General features: G+C 40.0%; 1 protein-coding gene across 1 annotated transcript in view; it reads right to left on the bottom strand.

Annotated features, from left to right (window-relative positions):
• Positions 1–10,981, bottom strand: part of ITGAV (integrin subunit alpha V) — a 49,301-nt gene extending 38,320 nt beyond the window's left edge. Inside the window, exons 1-2 of the mRNA XM_086751572.1 lie at positions 10,690–10,981; positions 7,238–7,365 (exon numbers count right to left, since the gene is read on the bottom strand). Of these exons, the coding sequence (XP_086607698.1) occupies positions 7,238–7,365; positions 10,690–10,841 (280 nt within the window). The 5' untranslated portion in view covers positions 10,842–10,981. The remainder of the gene's footprint in view (positions 1–7,237; positions 7,366–10,689) is intronic.
• Between the last annotated feature and the right edge of the window lie 11,356 nt (positions 10,982–22,337).

The following is a 22,337-nucleotide window of genomic DNA, read 5'->3' on the forward strand; positions in this document are numbered from 1 at the left end:
CCTGCCTGTCCGCATGGTAATGAGAAAACTGAACTAAAACATTTGCCCCTGATCTCGAGTGCGGGACTTATCTGAGAAAATCACAAGTCAAGAGGCAGCAAACTGATGAAGCCTGGTTCAGTGTCATCAATACTTAAGAAGCTGTCAAGTTTAAATAGTTACTCAATTCACAGAATTTTCACTAAAATAAACCTCTTTATAACTGTGCCAATTCAGAGTAAGTAATATTGCCCCTTCTCGGTAAAATGAAGCTTCATGCAGCTAGCCAAAAGAAAGACAAACATTAAAAAAATATGCAAGAGCGCTGTTTTCATAACAGGAGAATTTATGTGGTATAAGGCTAGCTATCTTCCATCCAGAATCTCAGTGATTTCAACCTCAGTTCATGAGGCAAGAGCAAGTGAGTACAAGCTTATCTTGACTTGAAACTCCCCATGCTCTGAGCCAGCTGATGGTTTAGTAACCTTGATTTAGCCACAGTGTTTTGTTAATGACTCAGGGAGACGGGAATACAGAGCTTCCCACTATTCCCCTTCCCTCCTGCTTCTTTCCCCGGGCGGTGCTGGAACAAAAGCATCTTTTCCCTTTGCTTAAAATAAGACAGACACTTTTTTTTCCATCTAGTCATACAGTTGAGATCCAGCTACACACACGCAGAGCCAACAGTATTCACGTAGGAGCCTACCTAATCACAAAAGCATGAGCATTTTTCCGCTGTCAGCTATAACAACATGTGGAGGAGGATTTATGCATTCTGCCTCCCTCTTTTGTATTCAGAGCAGTACCCAGCACCCAACGCAAACTTCAGTTACACCAGCACACATGATAAGGATAACAACCAAACTTCAATGGGACTGAGGTAACGATAGATTTAGTGAGATAAAAATCAATCTATTTTACTGCAAATGAATGAATGGTCTTCACAAGAGTCATTGCTTTCTTGTTGACTAAATCAATAGCCTTTGAGATTGAAGTGCCCATACAGATTGCACCCTAATACAAAATACCGACCTATCCCACGCTTCCTTATCCGTCTCCTTGTTCCAAAAGTGGAAAAGATGGAGTTATGAAAAACTGACTCATTTGCGCAAGTGATCACAATCTCCACAAGGCAAATACACGTTCACGACACCCATTCCAGTCGTACCTTCCCAACACCAGCAGACCTTACACTGCGCAGTGCTACAGCATGAAGCTGCGAAGGCAGTTCAGATACCCACTTCAAACTAAATAGGTCACAGATAGATACAGCCCTGCCAAACTGGTGGTTTAGGCTTCCAAACAAAGAGTTGTATTGTCTAGAATCACCCACTTGGGGATAGCAAAAAACCGCCACAAATGGGGAAACATAAGGAGGAATCAGGGGAGTTTTTACAAGTATTTTCCTTTTCAAAGCTTCTTTCTCCTCTTTTAGCAGGGACCAAAAGAACCACTCTTAAAAGAGTTAATCCAAAAATATTTAAGGCCAAATAATTTCTCTGAAATTACTCTGGTGCATCAAAACACAGTGGAAGGAGAGAGGGAGAGGAGGAACAGTACAACTGTCAAAGCGATAAAACTATGCAGCCAGAGGCTACACTGAATTCTTTTTTTCAAAGCAATAAAAACACACCACACAGAACTGAAAACATTTGAGATGCTTGAAATTCAAAATCTTGAATTTTGAGACCTGATATAGAGAAGGAAAGCAGTAGGGAAAGCTTTTACTAAAAGAAAGAATGACAATTTAGCAGTGAGTCAATCTGTTATACTGTGTGGCTCAGAAGAGCAAAACAATACATTGTCTGAGCAAGTAGATCTTTCCGCGCTAAAAATGTAATCTGCTCAAGAAATCTGGAATGCATTAGCATAGAAGTTCAAAGTTGTTTTATGAGCATATTTTCCTTTGTAACAGTTGGTTGAGCTGTCTGCATTTCATCAGATTATTCTAAATGCAGAAGCTCTTGAAACTGTCTCAGTACCGCCCTTTTTGACGCTGACATAAAGAGCGGCGCTTTCCAAGCATCCTATACTGGAGTAGGTACATTTGTCAATTAAAGTTTTCATTAAAAAACTGGCAGGTTTTTTTGCAAGAAAAACTTTACCATTACAAAACTGTGTTGTTACATTTTTATGAAAAGCCATGGGAGCATGAAGAAATGCTATTTCCACCACCCCACTCCCCACTATCCTTGACTGATGAAGAGCTAGGACTCCCAAGATGAAAAGTAAAATCATGTGACTAATTATAAAGATTGTTTCCTTTTGGAAAACAAGCGCATAGGAAATGCACTTGGTTTACATTAATTTGCTACATATTGCTCACATGTGTACAGTCTGATTAACTCCAACTGGTTACATGGGTCTCCGAAGAATTTTTTGCTTGTTCGTCAGAATGAAAATTCTGAATAATCCTGCTCTCTAAAATTCCATGGTGGAATAACAGAAGTATGTATTGAGATGTCAGACAATTAGCTAAGTGTATCCACCCTGCTATTCCACATACGCCAAAGTTTGAAGTACATAAATAAAAATATAAAGATGACATGTTGATTTTCCTAGAAAGCACATTTGTCCACCCCTCTGCTCACTGCTTTTGTCTCTGGCTCAACAAACTTTTGATTCTCTTCTTGCATGGAAAAAAAAAATGTTTAATTTTATATGAAAACATGGACAAATACAAAATAAATACAACACGCAGAAAAACCTTTACCTTCTCAAGAATCTTTTCCCTAAACAAGATTATGAAAATACTTTCAGTAACATTTGGTGCTATCTATGCAAGCTTTTCTGTGCTAGTCTGTGAAGGCCGTGGAAGGAGAAAAGGGGCGGGAAAATAGATGACCCTTTAAAACAAATGGTTTTGGATCTCTGTCTCAAAACTTAACAGAAAGAGAAAATGGACCTCTATGTTAAGTGCATTCCTTTTACAGTTTACCCACAAGAAATATGTTTTTCCTGGATAAAGCTGCTAAGAAGCTGGCAGAGGAAGCCAACTGCTCAATAGACTGCTAAGCTTTCTAAGAAAGGAACCACCTCTCCACTCAGTCTTACAGAAAGAGTAGTACTAGGGCTCAGCAAGCTGCAAGACTGGTTTTCCCATTTGCTTTCCCAGATTCTTTCTTCTTTATAAGATTCAGAACATCCCCCTATTGCTATGGATTAAAACAAAAAATAAACTAAGTTTTCAGTCACAACATTACCTGGTGTAGAGAACGGGTAAGAATGAAAACAAATATTTACCCACCTTGACTTGTAACTTGTGGTTTCTGGTAATTTGAATGTGAAATGTAAAAGACCTTGCAAAGGAGTGGATTTACTGATACTGTTTATGCTTATGACATTTCTGAAGAATATACTATCTTGAGAATGTACATTTCCCCCTGGTGCTTGTCCTCAAGAAATAGTCTCCTACACATCCTGAAATTCTGAAACTTAACTGAGACAGAGGGGAAAAAGTATTTTACATAGCAATTCAGGTGAAATTGTGGTAATGCTGTGCCAGTTGTAGTAAGAAGTCAAGATATAGAAGAATCCAAATACCAGAAACTTTAGTTTTGCAACAGTAGAAAATTTAGCTTCTGAATTAACAAGGTAAACAGGAGTAAGGCAAAAAAAGGTCAGTGCTTATACAGCGCTTTTAAATCCGATCTATTTCTATCTAGGTTTGCAGGATACCCTGTTAGAGTAACAGATACAGGCACTGCTTCACACTTCAGTTTTGCAACTGGATCAGCAGAAGTGTGCATGTGAGGAAGCTTGCTCTAGTGCTTAGTCCTTTTTTGACTTCATGTGCTTCTAAAAGCAAAAACCAACCTGAAACGCATGCCTAATCATAATTGAAAGCCTTGAAAAAAAATTTACTCTAACTTTCTGGCCATGTACACAGAAGCACATGCCGCAGAGCTATATGCACCTCTGAATTGGAGTGCATTTTCTACCACACGTTTGTTACGCAATTTTCAGATCGTCATAACTATGTTAAATCAAAGCCAACTGATGTCAATGCTAAAGTGCTCAGAAGCCCCATAGCGAAGCATCTTTACATTTGGGAACTGTTAATGTGCAATATAAACATTTCGCCTTCCAAAGCCACCACGCACACGAGGACGTCAAAAGCAATTTGTGTAATATTCACGGAAACACACGCACACAGACACACATATAGAATATTCTCTAGTGTATTTTTACAGGAGTGTAACCATTGTTCTGGGAGATCTAGGACACAGGGAAATCCTCCTTCCCCTTTACAAATATGTTGCTGTTTTAAATGAGAAAATATACTATGTAGGAACAGTGAAAGAACATTTTTTTCTGGCTGGCAGTTTAAGAATTATAATACACGCTTTAATAAGGCTTTTTTTTTACGTTACAGGCTGATGGGGAGGATGAAGATAGATATATTTTCAGCACGAGAGCTACGCAAGTTCCATGAATCTACTCCTACTGTGAGGTGCTCCCCTCCTGAAAGAGCTGAATTGTCACGCAGAGTAAGGAAGAAACAAAGTAGTAAATTTGGTACTGCCAGGAACTATCAGCTTGATGATTTATCGCTGTTCTCCAGAGGAGCTAGGGTGAGGGTAAGTACAAGCAACAAGCAATGCTGGTACAAGGTAAGGGCTTGAACAACTCCTCCTCCAAAGATTAACATAAAGCAGCTAGTACCTTCTCTCTTAGAGTACATTACAGCTGTTACATTTGTCTTACGTCAATGACAAGGAATGTTTAATAAGAAAAAGTAATAATAATTGAGAGAGAAAAAAGCCTTGCTTGCTGGACTTCTGTAAACCCTACTCTCATATTTATTTGTGACACTACCATGAGATAAGACACTGCCTCTTTCCTCCATTCCCTTGCTACATTCACAGCACAGTAACGTGCCTCTTCCTTGCTCTCAGACACTGCGTGCAAGATGCAGTGGCTTGGCCTGGTCTGGGAGCTGCCAGCTACGCTATCTGGCACAGGGGAGCAGAAGGAGGAGTAGGGGCATGCCTTCCAGTAATTGTAATTTTGCAACTCCACATATGGGCTTTGGCATTGACAGGTAGACAAAGAAAAGCTCCAAATACAAATGTTCTCTTTGTTTTAACAAGTCAGGTTTCTCTCTGTCTGTAAACAATTAGAAAATAACTGCAAAGAAATCTATTAAATTAAATATGCAGAACCTGTGCTGCTTTTTTCATTAACAAAACAGCTAAATAATTGCAGGGAGGGGAAATAAAAATCTGCCTAGTATTGCAGGGCTTCTGGAGTTACAAATTGTATTACGCAAACATTGAAGTAGTGGTGGATGAGCCTGAATTCTTGCAAAGGTTGCATTTAGCCCTCTACCAAGAGCACCTTGGCGTTAGCACAACACATCAGTGGTCAAATCTGCTTCCTGCTACTCCTGCCAAGTGAATCACAAGTCATGCCTAACCCCTGTTGCCTTCGGAGGTAGGGGCAAGCAGGAGTGGGGGTTTATGCTCTGTTGGCACTAAGACATATGTTACGATGACAATGGAATCAACCGTTGTATTATGCACAAAGAAGAAGACATTTTATTTTGTCTCAGTGCATTTATTATTTTATTATGCTGAAACACAATGCCCCTTTTCACCCCGAGAATAATTGACAAATGCATTATTTCCCAATTCATTGCCGCAAAGCTGGAATGAGTTAAAATGTGCCTGAAAGAAATCCTCTTAAGCCATTATGACCTGGTATTTTTACTGTTAAATTTCAAGCGATTAACATGCTCGTTACTTAAAGGTATTTTATAAGCAAATCACTGTTTGTTTGCCCTGTACCGTACGTCTTAAGCACAGACAGACAGCAAAGCAGCATGGCCTCTATATCTATCTACGCTGCCTGGCACATGGAAAAGCCTATTACAACTTTTCACAGTATAAACAGATAAATGTGCTGCAATTCCCACTGGAAGATGCATCTAGAGCCACCTATCCAGGTGGTTCACCTTTCCCTACCAGAAGTTCTTTGGCTATTATATTAGTGGTGATTATTAAATAGGGACATCTAGATTCTTTCTTTAAAATAAACACACACCACATTTGTGTTCTAGTAAATAATAAGCCTGAAGTAAAAAAAAAAAAAAAAAAATTTTTGTTCTCTTACATTGATGCAGACAAAATGTCACACTTTGCAGCTTACTAGAGATCTTAAGTAATCTAGCAGGAAGTAGCATTATGTACTTGTTTTTTGTTTTAAGAGAACTGGTAACGTAACAGTTTTTTGCAAAATATACAGAGATTTCAGAAATCTGCACATCAACAACATTTTGTGGTATACCCTGACAATGGAATTGGAAGAAGAGCTTCTCCACTGTATCGTACACAATTTACAAAGACTGCATAAATCTAATACCCTTTAGAATCTCAAGTCAAAATACCAGGAAAGGCAGGAATGAATTATAACCAACTAGACCTTAAAAGCACAGGTGTTTCCTCTTCCCTACCATATGGGTCTTGCTAATCCACTCCCATGACATGGAAAGGTTTTTCCGCCGGCCTGAAACGTGCTGTGGAAAACAGGATTCAACACGGAATGGCTCAAGCAGAAAAGCACATGCAGTGCGTTCTCATGTGACCTGCCACAGCTTGTGGAAATCACTGTGTGCACCAGAGCATGAAGACCCAGTGAAATGTTTAATATCAGCATTGCTGCTGCTCAGCTTTCGTATACTTCAGAAATGAGTAAATAATGCCTCTGACCTGAGGCACCCCCAGTGCTGCTATCATAGATGTCACAAATACTACGAAGCTACATCCAAGGGGAAAAATTAAAAAAAAAAAAAAAAGGTATTCTTTTCCCCTCCCGACTTTCAGATTTAAATTCTAAATATTTCTGCATACACTGCCTTTGCTGATATTAAAAAAGTCTTTTCCCTCATATGCCTTGTTCTTAATAGGCAATAAACTCTTTGGGATTTATTGGGAATTAGGTTGCTGAATGTTTTAGGATTGCTGGAAGGTACAGAGGAGAAATATAAATAAGTTAAAACAAAAGAAGAATAATGCGTGCTCACTCAGGCTTTCAGCACATACCAAGGACAACAGAATTCTCAGAGAGGAGAGCAAAGAAAAACAAAACAAAACAAAAAACCAGCAACCCATAAGCCGTGGTTAGTTGCCAGTCCAAAAATGGCTGCATTCACATCAACCAGCAAAAAACCCCACGCCAATCTGAATCCCTTCTGCACTCTCACACTAGGATGAGAGCAGAGACATCCCATCTCCTCCCCCAGTGAACTACATCTTACCTGTGGAGTCAAATATAATCGGCTGGCAATTTCTGTTGGAATTCCAGTTACATTTGAGCACCTGGCCTCCTTCTACGATGTTGTGCTGGGTAGTGTTTGCTTTTGGAGCTCCCACCAGAAGAAAGATCCTGCAATAAAAGAAGAAATAAAACAAAGGTTTCAAAACATAAGGCACAGACGTGATTACTTTATTACATCTGAAGAGTTAATAAAGCAAAAGCCCTGCCCATTCAAATCTAAATCTGACTAGAACTACTTGGGGTTTCAGAGAAATTCATATTAGGTTTTAGGTCTGCTTTTGCTTGCAGAAAAGGTCCTTCTTTTCTGCAACCAAAAGCAGGCAAAAAAACCCCAACATTTACCAAAAGGAAGAGGAAAAAAAGATGGTAAGAGAAAATTAAAGTATTCTATTCTACTTAAAATTATATTTAAAATGAGATTAACATCTCTTATATTCTTTTTTTCCTTTCAAAAACGTGTATGTATACAGCGGAACAGGAAATCGTGTACTTCTGTAATTTAAGAAAATCATGAGCTGACATAATTTCTGGTTAATTTTGTATGCAAGAGTAATTCAAGGAAGTCAGTCAAAAATGGAAACAATACACAAACAAAACAGTATTTGCTGTCCTAAGTGGTGAGTCAGCCTAGTATTAGCAAACATTCTTTTAAAAAGAACCTCCAAGTACCTGAGTGGCTGTCAACCACAGGGTTGTACATTAATGATCTTTCGTGAATTTTGTTACACAGTAATCACTTTCTTACTAAGATCTGTTGTGCTTTTATAAATCTCTGCCTGTTTGAACACGTTGAGTGCGCTCTCAGCGGAAACTGCTATGAGATTATGCCTTGTGCTGGGGGTAAAATTCAGAAGCTGCGAATTAAAAAGAGGTCAAATAAAAAGCCAGACCAAACAAGGCTCTTAGCATCTTCCAACAGGGTTAGTAACCTCTTCCAAGAACTCCGACACCTCTCATCACTCATCAGCATTTTCCTGAGGAAGTCAATTTGAAGCACAGACAAAGACGTATAGAAGACGTAAAACTAAATGCTTCCTTTCATCAGACTCTGCTCTGTTGCTTCCATTTCAACTGTTCCAGAGAGAGTATTGCCTGCAAAAGTAACTCTTATCATAACTCATCATAACGCCTTATCCCGTATCAGGCGTTATGGTTATTTAGTTTTGAAATTGCATTAGCTGAACAAGCTGCAAGACAGGTTGGAAAGAATGTCTACAGGCAGGCAGATCCAGACTTATCAGACTTGTTCTGGTTTTCAGAGGCATCTTCCAGACTTCACTTTAGTCGAGAGATAAGTTTGTATTTCTTAATATATACATACCAGGAATAAACACGTAGCACCCCATCAAAGCTCAATTCATATGAAGGCCAACCTAGGCTACTAGTTTTCAACTCATTTGAATTTTCAGAACCTTAAAAGTTTCCTGGTGCGGACCCTGATAGTAGGCTAGACAGCAGTCCATTTGTTTCCCTCAGTCATCATTTATAGGCTCTCTAGATTCCAACTTAAAGTGTTCTCTCTGGGTGCAACAGAAACACATAAAAATAAACATCATACTGCCAAGTAAAGAAACACATCAGTATAATTACAATCTATTAAACAAGTGGTAGCTTGCCTCCCACTTTACTCTTGTATCACTAGCATTTGAGAAGCCCCCAAAATTAAATACTTGCAAAAAATTGCATCGTTCCCATTCTACTCATATGTTTTAAATCTTTCTTAGGATAATCTTTGTGATTAAGTTTATTAACAAGATTACCAATAAAGGAATCATTATGGGATTCCACCAAGGTTTAGTCACCCCTTTTCTCAAAGTCAAAAAAAAAATGCTTTTTAATCATCACAGACCAAATGAGCAGATTGTGTCATAGGTCTTAAAATAATATACAAATTACCTAAATACAAAGAAGTCTCTAGTCCACGTACTTTGGGAATGGAGGAGTAGAGGGGAATGAAAATACTCCAGCTGTGCTTTGATACTGCCTGTCTCCTACGTGGTGGAGCCACCTGCCCCAGCACAATGCCGCGGACAAGACTGGGAGCGTACCGGCATCCTCAGCAGTTCAATGTATGTAGGTGTACCTACGAGGATAATGACTTGCCAGTGCTTTGCCACAGGCCAGTAAAGAGAAAAAGCCAAATAGCTTTAACTCAAATAAACTTACTTAATCTCTAGTACTCATGTAAAGAACAGATAATAAATAAAAATTCACCAAAGCAACGATAAAGGTGTAAGAACCAAGTGACACACATGGCATTCAATGGAAACTACATAACAAGGCTCATTTCCAAACAGGTCACTCAGTTTTCTCCCTGACATTTAACTGCGAACATGGCTGAGCTCGCTGCTCATTGCTACCTTCCTTTCCCCTCCAGCAGCTCGAGGGAAGCCCCTCTCCTGCGTGCATCAATTCTTTTTGATGATGGGGAAAACAGGGCGTGCAAGGATTTCTGGCTATTGCAGGAGGCAAAGAATCAGCCTCCGTAGTCAGCATTTGGCAACACTGGAGCCTGTTCCTGTGAAAGTTGCATAGCTACTGCGTTTCAATGATCAGCTTAAATTTAAGATAAAGTGCACACTCTAGCTTAGCAGATACAGACTAACTTCTAGTCACAGCTAAAAATCAAGGAGAAAATTCCCTTAAAAGTATGAAGGAGTCTTCTGTGCTGTCTAGAAACTACTAGTGTTCAAAATTTTAAAAAAAAAAATAAATAAATAAAAAAGCAACACTGTTTTCTTTTACAGCCATCCACTTTGAGATCAATAGTTATTATAAAAAAATAATGGAAAGGTTCCAAATAATTATTCCAACGAAAGCTGGGTCACATAATTCCTTATCAGAAAGCCAGAAAGAAAGTTTATTACATAGATTTACCAGTCTCCTGATAACTGCAGCCGCACATGCTGACTTAAAAAGAAAGGGAGGGACACAAATGGATCCTTTTTTCTTTCAGTACTCACAGGATTAAGATAGCACAGAAAGATGTTGCAACACATGCGAGTCGGGACAGGATGACTTTTAATATCTGTAGGCTCTGAAGAAAGGCAAACAAGGCTCGCTGATGTGCTGCAAAGAGACTTGCTCAAGAGCCATAGAACTTGTTTATAAAGTTTTATGAGCTAAAGATGAAGAGAAGGAGAGGGAAAATCCTCTCAGCGTGATGGAAGCCAGCAGGTTTTCCAGCTTTACAGCTCTTTCTTCAGATGGGAAAGGAAGGAGGAGGAAAAAGCAGCAGAAGCTGGATTTTAACGTAGCCCGCGCTTGTGAAACACAGGCGTAGGCACTGCGGCAACACGGTGACCGCGACCTCAGCGACACGACCGTTCAGCACCCCGCCACCCACCGGCTCCCCCCGGGACGCGGCCACCCCCCCTCCGCCGGGGCCGCCCGGGAGGGGAGCGGCGCGGAGCGGCCCCGCGGGGCACTTACGAGGAGGGGTCGGGAGCGAAGAAGTCCACGGCGAAACCGAAGTAGCTGCCCCGGGGGCCCGAGTAGACGGCCGGCTGCTCGGCGTCCAGGTTGAAGGCGGCAGCCGGGGCCAGCCCGCCGCCCAGCAGCACCAGCAGCCACAGCCGCGCCATGGCCCGGCCGGGGCCGCGCCGCTCTGCCCTGGGAGGAGGCGCCCGGCCCGGCGGGAAGCGGAATCACTTCCTCCCGCCCCGCGCCCAGTTCCCTGTTCTCCTCGGGACGGGGCCGGCAGGAAGGAGAGGCGGCATCATGTGGTGCCGGGGGCGGGCCCGGCCCGGCCCTGCCCCGCACCGCGGCCGCCGCCCCGCTCCCCGCTCCCCGGCCCGGCTCAGGGCAGCGCTGCCCGCTCGGGAGGAGGCCTCCTCGCTGCCGAGCCTCAGAGCGGCCGAGCTCCAGGCGGGGCGGGGAGCGGCGACCCCGCGATCGTCCGTGGGTGGCGGTTTCACAAGAAGATTTTGGTGCTGTCAGTGTTGTAGTTCCAGCGGTTGTAGGCTGCTGTCACATCCCTCACAGCCTACTGCGGAGTTCAGCATCTGCGGAGTAAAGCAGTGCTTCAGGAAAAACAAAACATGCCTAAACACCTCTAAAGTGGAGTTAATTCATATTAACTCAGAATATTAATTCGTAAAAGCCAACACTGTTAACCATGTAATCAGTTTCACACTATTACCACCAGAAGTCTAAGCTTCCAGCTTCGCTTTTCTCATGTGAGCATGATAAAAAGTAAAGGAACAAATAATCACACCTAGAGGTAAGGGACTCCATAAAGACAATCATTTCTCAAATAAGTGTATGAAAACCCGTGAAACTGTAGAAGAAAAAGCCACAGAAAATACATCATCTTCTGGAGAGATGATGCTGAGGGCCCTTTAACAGAAGCGATGAATTTTAGCGCAAACTGCAACAAGAAGCTGATAATCCTACCGTAAAGGGCTTGTTTAATTTAAAGCAAGAAAGTTACATCAGTTCCAGTGTCTTTCTAAAATACTGGTGTAGCTCCTCCCCAGGCTTTAGAACTGGATATAGGAACCACTGGTGAAATTTTGGACTTAGACTCTACAAGAGATCATTTTATTCTGAAATCTACTGAATTGACTCTAAGTGGACTCTTCAGGCTCAGGTCTAAAAAAATTCAGGCACATCAGGTAGATGTAACAAAATTCAGAGTAAGAAAAATTACAAGCCGCTTATTGAGAATGTTTTCAATGGAGAGCAATCATCATGGCAAAAAAATAATAATGGAGAATACTGGTAGGCAACTTATCCCATTGAGCCAGAAGCATAATGTTTGTAAAAGAACTGCTAGTTAACCTACTGAAGAGAGACATCATTTAATAATCATTAAGTATTCCTGAAGTTTTGATGCAATTGGCTTAATTCAATGTAGACAAAGTAGTGTATTAAAACTTTGAACTATGTGCATTTAACGTTGTCTGTCTTCCTTTTAATTAATTACTCCTTCAAAGAACCCAAGGACCTTTCACCAAAAAAATGTGCTTTCTTCATCACCAAGTAATGAATCACATCTCACAATTAGTATCAGCTTCCTGTTTTCCCTTGAAGTGCAAATTCGCAGTCACTGTTTTTCTTTTTCAGTAATGTCCAATCAGCCTACGTTCACCGACACCCTGGTATTTAGGCTTACAAGAAAAAATGTGTAACGTAAAAAGGATTCCAGGGGCAAGAACTAAACATCGATATTGAATGATCATTTCAATTTCTCACTTAATGAATAAAGTCGCTTTAAATTAAAATCTTCAGTATTGTTATATCTTAATAGAGCCAGATTTTATGTTAACATGCAAGCTAAATTAAGTACTCTTGAGGCCAAAATACAATAGACTGAGAGAAAGAGGCTGAGTAATGACAAGCTTTTAAAAGCTGGATATAAAATATGTAAGCTGTCTTGTACACCATGGATTCTTAACAAGCCTACGGCTACTTACCTACTGTTAAAAGTTTTTTTACAAGTTCGTTTGGAAAAATTACCAATACAAGGGGGAAAAGAAAACCACAATAGACAGTGGAGAGGATTTCACAATAAATTGTTTTCATTGAAAAGTGGTTGTGAGTTAAGAGTTTTCCATTTTAAAAATGCTTTGTCTGAACTGTTTACTCCCATCTAGAAATACAGTCATTGCCATGATAGCTGCACAGCCCTGCAGCACTGTTGCTCCACTGTAAGCAGTAATTAATACATATTTTTCACACTTATACATATTTATCCTTAAAAAAGTATATTTTAAACGTAGGTTTTTCAGCAATCTCATGGTCTACAAAGGAAGAACTCCCCCAAATATTTCCATTTATTCATTCTCACAACTACCCTGTCTGCAGTCAAGTATATGGCAGCTTCACAAACAGCAGCACACAGAAGATAAGTGGTTTGTTCAAGTAAATCCATGGCAGAGCCAGAAAGAACCAGATAATCCTCAGTTCCAGTCACTTGTTCTTGCTACCAAGTGATATTAATAATTCCTTAAGGAAGCCATCTCAAAAATTCTTACTCTATCAAGAATAGGAGAGTTCCGATACCTAGAATTGAGACTTGTTGCTGATTTGCCTAATTTTGCTGTCTCTTCATAGTTTTTTTTTTTAAAAATCATTAGTAATATTAACTTTTGCTGTTAGTTACTGACTACTCTCTCACAGCTGTTGTAGTACAGACCTAATCAAAACCAAACTGCAGTTCCCAAATACTAGCAAATAGGGCAACAAACTAAAGAAAGAAAAAAGGGGTTCATATGTACTTTCATCAGTAAGTCAGCAGCTTAGGGAAAAGGAAGATTTATTTTCTGTACTTGATTGTGCAACAGTACACAAACTGTGAAGGAGAAGTTACTTATAAGATACTAGAACTGTTTTACCAAACGATAAACTTTAGCTTCCTAAGGACTGGCTGTGCACCACTATTGCTTGTTGCCAGTGAATTCCTAAAAGACAGACCAGAAGAACAACTCAGACTTTACGTAGAGTCAGGGGTTACTTATCCCAAGGGAAGTCTTTTTTCAAACCATTTCCTCTCTTCCAGAAGAGAATTGCTTTTTCAACAGCTGTTCTGCATGTATCTGCTTTCTCCCATCATTTGGGCCGAAAAGGTGAAGCAGCCGGTTATTTCCCTGACTCAGCACCGGGCGCCCTGCTCCGCTCCCACCGAGTTTAGTCACCAGTGGCAAGCGGAAGCGGTGGCGTCACTGCTGTCTGGCCTTAACTCAGAACACAATCCGAGTCAATCAGTCTAGACAGCCTGAGAGCACAGCCACATCTCCCTACATGGTGTTACACACCCCCAGCCTCAACATGGGAAAAAACTGAACTGTGCAGGCTTGGGATTACACTGCTAATCAAAGCCAAGCTTACTGTAAGTGAAGGAAAATATTTTTTGCTGCAGAAGAGACCGAGCGATTTACTCCACTGGCTGCATTGAGCTGCTATGTCTGAGAATCATGGGCAGAGGAATGAAAGCCTAAACCAGACTTTGCCGTTACTGTAAGGCAGGAAACACCCTTTCAGTGAAAACGTGATTTTTCTCTACCGGCTTGTTTAGTTCTCAGCATGACTAACCGATAGATAAACAACATCTACTGAGATCAGACTGCAGAATGTAAACAAATGAATTCCATGTTTCTGTGTTTACTCTCATAGATTTCGATTTACAGGGCACTAAGCTATTCTGTGGTGAAAATTAACCACTAAGAAGTGGGCAGAAGTGGGATTCCTTTTAACAAGACATGGAAATTTTTAGCTGTATTTATAATTGAATAAAATTATTTTGGAATTCTTTGGAGTCTGAAGAGCTGCTTTCCATTATTCAATAGATAAACTTAATTTCCTGTTACAAGTTGTTAGTCTTGTTAGCTTTTACTCACACAACTAATTAGTAACACAGCTGAACAAAGCTTTGCAAGACGTAAAGCATTTTTGGCAGACAGGCACTTCTTTTGCCATTCCCAAGCCGCCAGCCTGTAACATGGATAGAGTGTTCAAGAATATTTTTTTCTTTGCAGTTATGTCTCCTCCTCATGACATTACACTCATCAGCAAGAAATGGACAGAGTCCTGTAATTTGGTAGGGACTGCAAATATGCAAGCCACCATGGTCTGTCTTAAAAGGCTCAGCAAGATGTCCTGTACAGAAGCGATAAGCTTCGGCCTCTTAGCGGATCCAGTGCTTTACAGCATCAGTAGTATTAATATCTGCAGCAAAGAAAGGATTACCGCTGATTTGTTCATCGATACTGCTGTTAGTCTCCCAGAAAAGCCTTTATCAACAGGAGTTTCACTACGTATTTTGCTTTTGTACCATCCAGACTCTTGGACCTGTGAAGCAACTTACCTGCCCGGGACAGATCTTTTAATAGAATGCAAGCCTAACTAATCTGACCAAAAAGATGGACTTTACATGTTATTTTGTTTTAGCCAGTTGATGCCTTTTGTTTTTATTTTGTTTAATGTTCATTTTCTTGAAAAAAACCCACATAAAATCTGAAAACTGCTCCTATGACCAGTTCACCATATCAGCAAAATCTCGCTCTGTTGTGATGCAAAAGCTGTCCTTAGCCACAGGCTTTAGGGCAATGGCATTTTTAGGATAACGAGGGTATGACTATGTTCTTAAAATCAGCTTCTGGCTGATGAACGACTCTCAGCAGAGTTCGAGGTCTTCCAGTTCAGAAGGAAGTGAGTCGTACCAGGATTTTTTTTCTGATTTGTTCAGTACTGATAGCTGTGTTACTTCAGTATTAGTCAGTGTCTTTCCACCATCCCTTGTTTATGTTTTACAGAATGCTAGTTACTCACTGGGACTTTTTTTTTTTCCACTAGGACTTCGTAGCATCAAATTCAAGCTTAGCTTTGCTTGATTTACAAAAGGATGCATATTTCTTCAGTCTGACAAAAGCAGTAATTATAAAATCGTGTGTGTCTCACTTTTTGCTTCACAGAGCACTTCTGCAGACCTAACAAACGTATCCTGATGTCACTCAGTAACACCTCCAAAGACTTAAATATTTTTAAAAGATATTTTAAAACAGTATTTTCAAGCTAGAGAAAGGGATCAACAGGAAATAATGTAATAAAGGAGAAATAAAAGGAAAAATAACCCAACCTCTAATATTCTCTGCACAATCTAAAAAATGCTTTCTTCATATCCGTGCATATATGAGATGTAATAGAGACAAAAAGTTAAGGGATGGGGTGTGGGAACACATCAGCCCGGAGGGGAAAGCCTGGGAAGTCACCACACCTGCCTCCAGATCAGCACAGCACCCTGGCCTAACCGTGGTGAAGGAGCTCTCAGGAGACAGGCAGGGAGAGACAGGGGGCTTGTGTCTTCTGCTGGGAAAGGTTCCAGCAGGCTTTCTAGAAGGGGGTGGGGAGAATTTGCTAATCTAGAGAGTGTAATGGAGTTGGTGTTCTGCTTCTAGAGTAGGAGAAAAAAAACAGATGAGAGGAAAAATTGAAATCACAGGCTTTCTTTGCTCCTCCATCTTGCATGGAAAGCGCATATTGTGTACAGAAGGCATTTCTGTATTTCTGCTTCTCCTGGACTACCGAAACAGCTTCAGAGAGGCTATGCAACGGCAGCCCACTGGATGAAGAAGCTCCAGCTCCCTCTGCTAGTTACCACTGTAGCTCCTTTGTAGCCTGATTCTGCCTTCAGATGAGACCTGTGCTTCTTCCTAATCCACCCCTCTGTTGTTATCCTGCAGAGCTAGTAAGTGTGCAGCAGGCACCATTAATACAAGAGCGCAAATATTACGCTTGAGTAAGTAATTCCCCAGTGATGAGGAAGGAATTGTTATTTGTCCATCGTCTTACTCTCAATTGCATCTAAATTTCTTTCCTAACAACCTTTCCCTTCTTTTGCCTGTCATTGTTCTCATACCATTCTAAGTACCGTCCTTTCTGATGAGGCCCTCAGCCATAGCAAGTGCACACAGGGTGAATTACTAAAACACACTCACTCAGTTTTTGTTTAGAAAGTGGAAGTGACTCTGCCTGGCAGAAACACTTGTGAGACAGCACTGTACTAGGAGCAAAGAGAAATGGAACACTTCCCTGCAACCAGGATCTATAGGCACAGAAGACAAGGGTCACTGTCTACATTTCTATTTATAGACAATTTCCACAAGACAAGGCATTTTTTAGTTTTCTTACATTCCTGCTTGCTTCTGGTTATACAGAAATACTGGAGATCACAGCTTCCTGTTACAGAGATATTGCCATTCCTGTTGTTAGTGCAAATAATCTGTTTAGTAAAAGTCTGACAGTTTGTGTACAACTTCCATTCCCTGTTTTCTGAGAATTTTTCACTGTTTTTTTTTTCCCTATGGTTTTTTTTCATCATGCATTTTCAAAGTAATCTAATAAAGCTTCGTCTTAAAAAGCAATTGCCTTTGCTTTTTAATTTACTACTCCAGGAACATAGTGCCATGTCTTGCCTTGAAGCATCTGTCCTGTAGCGCTCCTGCTTTACAGTAACACTTCTACATTCTTACTAAAGGATTTGGAACAAACCCAAATTTAAAGCTCACAAAGAATTCCCTGGTTAGAAATGTGAAAAAAAATTCTTCAGACTGCTCTATGCTTAGCAATGAGTTCAGACGTTAAACACATTGAAGAATTATATGGCAAAATAAAAATAGCATGCAGAGCAAATAGGACTGAAAGGTAATGGAGTAAAGTAGAGCCAAGCTCCTTTCTGCTTGGTAGGGAAAGGAACATCGTGATGTGTTAATACTTCAGAAATCCTCAAACAAAAACAACCTGTTACTCTGAATATTCTCTTACACTCGCATACAAAAGCACTAAAAGGCTGCAGTAAGACAAACTGATATAGAAGAAAATATTTCCCTCTCCCTCTCTCTCAAAAAGTGTTTCAAGAGTTTGAGCCCCGGCATCCCAGGCCCTGATAAACCAGCCCAGCCGTCGGCTCCAGCCTCTTGACTTCAGAAGACATATTTACCATCTTACAGAATGCCCCAGAGTTAAACTTCCGCCCTCTTCCCCATCCAAAAATCCCCTTTCTCCCAAAACAAATTAAGATCCAGCTTCACCCTCGTTTTGAAAACTATTGTGTTTTGATCTTCTGTATCTTCTATGCCCTGTCTGGCACTGATATTAAATGAAGCAAAGCATGATGTTATGTACCAAACACTATACTGGTGACTATGTCTTTGCTAGGTTAAAGAACAAATGAATATTTAAGCCAAGGAATAAAAGCTAAAGAAAATAGATCAATACAGAACCAGGTCTCTAATCATTTTAACAGGGGACTCGGGCAGGGTGTTTAGTGTGTTTTGTCATTTGTTTGGTTCGTGTTTTGTTGTTTTTTTAAAGTTATTATTGTTTGCTTTTAAGACATTAGCCTGCAAGTGCCAGGAGGTTGTTCCAATAGACTCCTGGTTGGGTGCTGCTCGTTAAAGAACTTTTGGAATAGAAATTTCTTTTGCATCTATCAAAAATAAGCCTGCCAGTTAATGCTGACAACAGTTATCAGTGATAGAAACTGTAAACACTTCTGTACTTTGAATAAAGAGCACATTTGAAAGCTTTGTCCTTTTTGCTGTCTTGGGGGAAGAATCCTCATTCCACTTCTTCCTGCCTCCCCTTATTTACAAAGAATGGGCAATTATTTATGTCTAGCAAGTATTCTGGAGACTGTAACTTAATATTCCTGTGTGGAAGACACTGTGGAACATAAAATCTGGAATTGCTCTTTATAGAATACAGACTTTTTGTATTGACAAGAAAAGACTGAAAAGCTGGTGATATAAGGCTGATGCTACTGACAGGATGTGCAGTTCTGACACCTACCAGCTTCTTACTCAAAGAAAAAGTTCACAAACGCGAGACAACAGCAGATAAACTCCTTTTGATCCCTTATAGTTTATCCCCTCTTATAATTTTTGACTCTAGTCTGACAGACATTTAATGAGATAAAATCTTTGCTATGTCCTTTCTGACCAGCTTTCCTAATCCTCCTCCCCTTTATTTTATAAACAAACCCCTGGAGTGTTTAGAGCCACATCAGGAGAGCACACTACCGGGCAATACCATGCTTTGCTCGGTGCCTGTGGAGGGAGCCCAAGGGGGAGAAAGCAGCCAGCTGCCTCACAGGATTACTTAACTAATTCATATGGATTAGAGAGGTCAGTCAGAAAAGCCTTCCCTACGTAGTGTTTATATTTGGGAGAGAGAGAAGACAACAAAAGAAAGTGATGAGGAGTGAAGATTAAAGGTTTCTTGACTAGGAACTTTACTGTTATCTGATTTTAAGGAGGCATTAAGTTGCAGCTATCAAATTTTTAGAATGAAGGTCAATTAATCTTTTTCTTAATTAGTCTACTGTTCCCAAACCATGACAACTAAACTACTTGACATGTCAGTCATTACTAAGATTGGTAGAAAACACTGACTGAGAGTTTGCAATGGATTCATGTTATTGCATAGAGACCAAACTACCATGATGTCTTTGGTCCGGTCTTTACATGCAGCGTTCAGAGTACACAATTGACGGCCTCCATGTTAGAAAATAAACGAAGGCATAGAACAGGAATGGAGTTGAAACATGAGCAGGACAGAAGTCTCCTAGAACAGCAAGCCTGTTAAAATTTATTAGAAGCCAGAGGATGTAAGGTTTTAGCTGATTTTGTGCAACTACAGAAGGTGCACTACACCCATATTATATGCTAACAACACAGTTTCATGCCAACACAAGTCCAAGGATGCAGCATCCGCAGAACACATTTCCCTACTGGCTGGCTGTACAAAGAGTATTGTTTTGCCTTGTGGATCTTATATAATAATTTGCTCCTCTCTTCCCTTCAGGAATGCTTCCACTTCCATGCATTTTTTTATAGCTATTCAGATTTTTGGTTTTTTTTTGTTCGTTTGTTTTTTTTTTTTTTTAATAAGGAAAGCTGTGATGCTTTCTTTTCCATTGTACCTTGCTCTAATTTAGAAGTCCCTCTCATTTTTGAATTCTGATTGGGTGTACTTTGGGAACATCTCGATTTTTAAGCCAGCCTTTCTCAAATTTTTGTCCAAATGTGTTAGAGTGTAACAATTTTCAATCACAGATGTAAAATAAAGAAATTACTTCTAAGGTCTCTTTCACTAAATGCAAGTTAAACCCTGCTATGTTATGAAAAAAAGAACTGATTATTTTTGCCATTCATTTCAATAGCATGCTATGAAGGAGCCTAGTGTCGTCACAGATTAGGGCTGTAACATCATAAATGAATAAAACATCTTAGCTTTATTGCTAAAACCAGCAACAGCCACTCTCTGTAAAAAGACAGAGCATCTATTGAGACGAAAAAACTAAAAGTGACAGACTCAGCCAAGGTCACTTCTAAGCCTCTAATACCAGCATGAGGGAAAAAGAGAAGGATGATTTGCAGATATGACTGTAAAAGCACTTAATGTGATCATAGCCACATAAAACACATCCGGTAGAAGCCAGGATAAGGACCATTTGCTGCATTAAAGATTTGCTGACTGAGGCCCATTTGTAGCAAAGAGTCAAGCACCTTAAGAGAGAGTTTCTGATTTTGTAAAATGTTTCTAGCACTGAAATACACCAAGAGATTGTGTGCGTCACAACTGAAATACATCAATTTCTTTTCTATCCACTTTCTCTCTACTTGGCATCAAGTCAAAGCAAAGGCAGGCAGAGGATATTGCTTCCTCTAAGTATTTTTCCCCGGAGATCTAATAATACAAGTCATGTTCAAAACAAGATGTAGCAGAGCTCTTGAACTGCTGTGTTTCTAAAAAATGCTAAAAATATGCTGGGATTCAAGGGAGAAACAGGGACAGTACTTGGAAGAGAAAGCCATCACAGGTTACATCTAGTAGAGGAAATTGTCTAGATTAAAAATAGTTGGAAGCTTCGTATGACAAGTCCTCCCAAGAAGTACTTGTTCTTTTCTTACCTCTTTCCTCCCCATGTATCTGGTTTTTGCAGTGTGATAAATGGTCTCTTGGTCTGATGCAGTGCAGCTGCTGGTTTTGTGGAGGTTTTTTTTTTTTTGTTTTTTTTTTTTTTTTGTGGTTCCTGTGGCCTTCCAGATCACATTTTTCCAATTCTCTTCCTGTTTTTATTGATGTTATTCAGGGGATATTTCTCCTGAGATGCTTCAGGTGAGGTATATGAGAGATATTTGCATGAGTGCTATATCATGGTCTCAGCTTAGGCCTGTGATAATTTAACTGTGCAGGAAACAGAGATCTAACTTTGTAAGATTTTTAGTTTAGTCACTTCATCACTTACAGTAAGTTATTCCAAAACAGCACATTGAACAAGAATAACAAACACTGTTTATGAAACTTCCAAGTATGTTATTTGCAAGATATACAAGCTTACAAAATATTCAAGCCTGCATTGCTTACTATATTCAAGTAATTTTTCATACGGGGCATAAACATAGTAAAGTAAGTAGAAATCAGCATTCAGAATGTCTAGGACATACTTCTTTGACACCTGTGATTCCACATATCTGACTAAAGAACTGTGAAAGAAAATACTCCAAAATATACTAATGTGTATGTGTAAGTTCTGTCTGCCTAGCAATCTATCTGCTAAATCAACATAACCTACTATGACAACATGGAATTGACAAGAAAAAGTTGGAAGTTTATCAATAGTCAAACCTGCCCTTGATAAAAAGCAGCTGGGGAGTGTTGTCCATTAAAAAATGGCAACATTTCTGTTACAAACAACTAATAGATAATATAATATTTAATGTCAGTCTTTACAGTTAAATTTTTCTCCATTTTTTTTTCCAGGCCTTTATCAACAGTGCATATAATAAATCAAGAAGTGAGCCCTGAGTAACAAAGTAGTGGTAAGCATAAAATTCAATCACACAGGTCTCAAAAAACCAAAATCCGACAAGAATTAAAGTTAGCCAGTTTAAGCAGTTCAAGCAGTTTTTGTGTGTCATGGAAATAGGATTTTAACATACATAAAAATTTAAAGCCAGCAAATACTCTGCTTCCACAATAGCCAACACCAGGAAGGAAAGGCATGGATTTGCTGCAGCATTTTTTAAATTGTTTTTGTCACGCAGGTGTCCAGTAACACAGGTACTGTGAATACAGAGTACTACAACAGCATATTTCCTCAAGAAACGTTAAAGCCTACACTTTTACACTACACTTTCCACATAGTCCTGAGAAACAGTTATGAGAAAAACAAGATGATGCCAACAGCAGTGCAGGGTGCAAGGGCTAGAAATAAATTTTATTGCTGAGCTGTTTCTCCCCGCCTTAGGATCCTTACAGCCTGACCTCAGCCCAGTGTGTGTCTCGGACCCAGCCTCCCTGCTCCTCTGACAGTAAATGACTATTTTTGACCCACACAAACTGGACAGTCACTGAAGTTCAAAAACTGCTATTTAAAGAGTCAGATCATCTTTTTTTTTCCTTAAGTGACTCATTCACTTTACATCACATGAATTTCAGGAAACTTACATCAAGAGGAACAACTCAGTGGTAAGTCACATTCAGGTGGACTCCATTCATTAGAGTGCTCATTTCCAAAGTACTAATAATTCATCTACCCTAAGTGAGGCCTTCCCATTCATTGACTGAAACTCCCT

The sequence above is a fragment of the Chlamydotis macqueenii genome, chromosome 6 (assembly GCF_036417535.1).
Source record: "Chlamydotis macqueenii isolate bChlMac1 chromosome 6, bChlMac1.mat, whole genome shotgun sequence".
NCBI lineage: Eukaryota > Metazoa > Chordata > Aves > Otidiformes > Otididae > Chlamydotis > Chlamydotis macqueenii.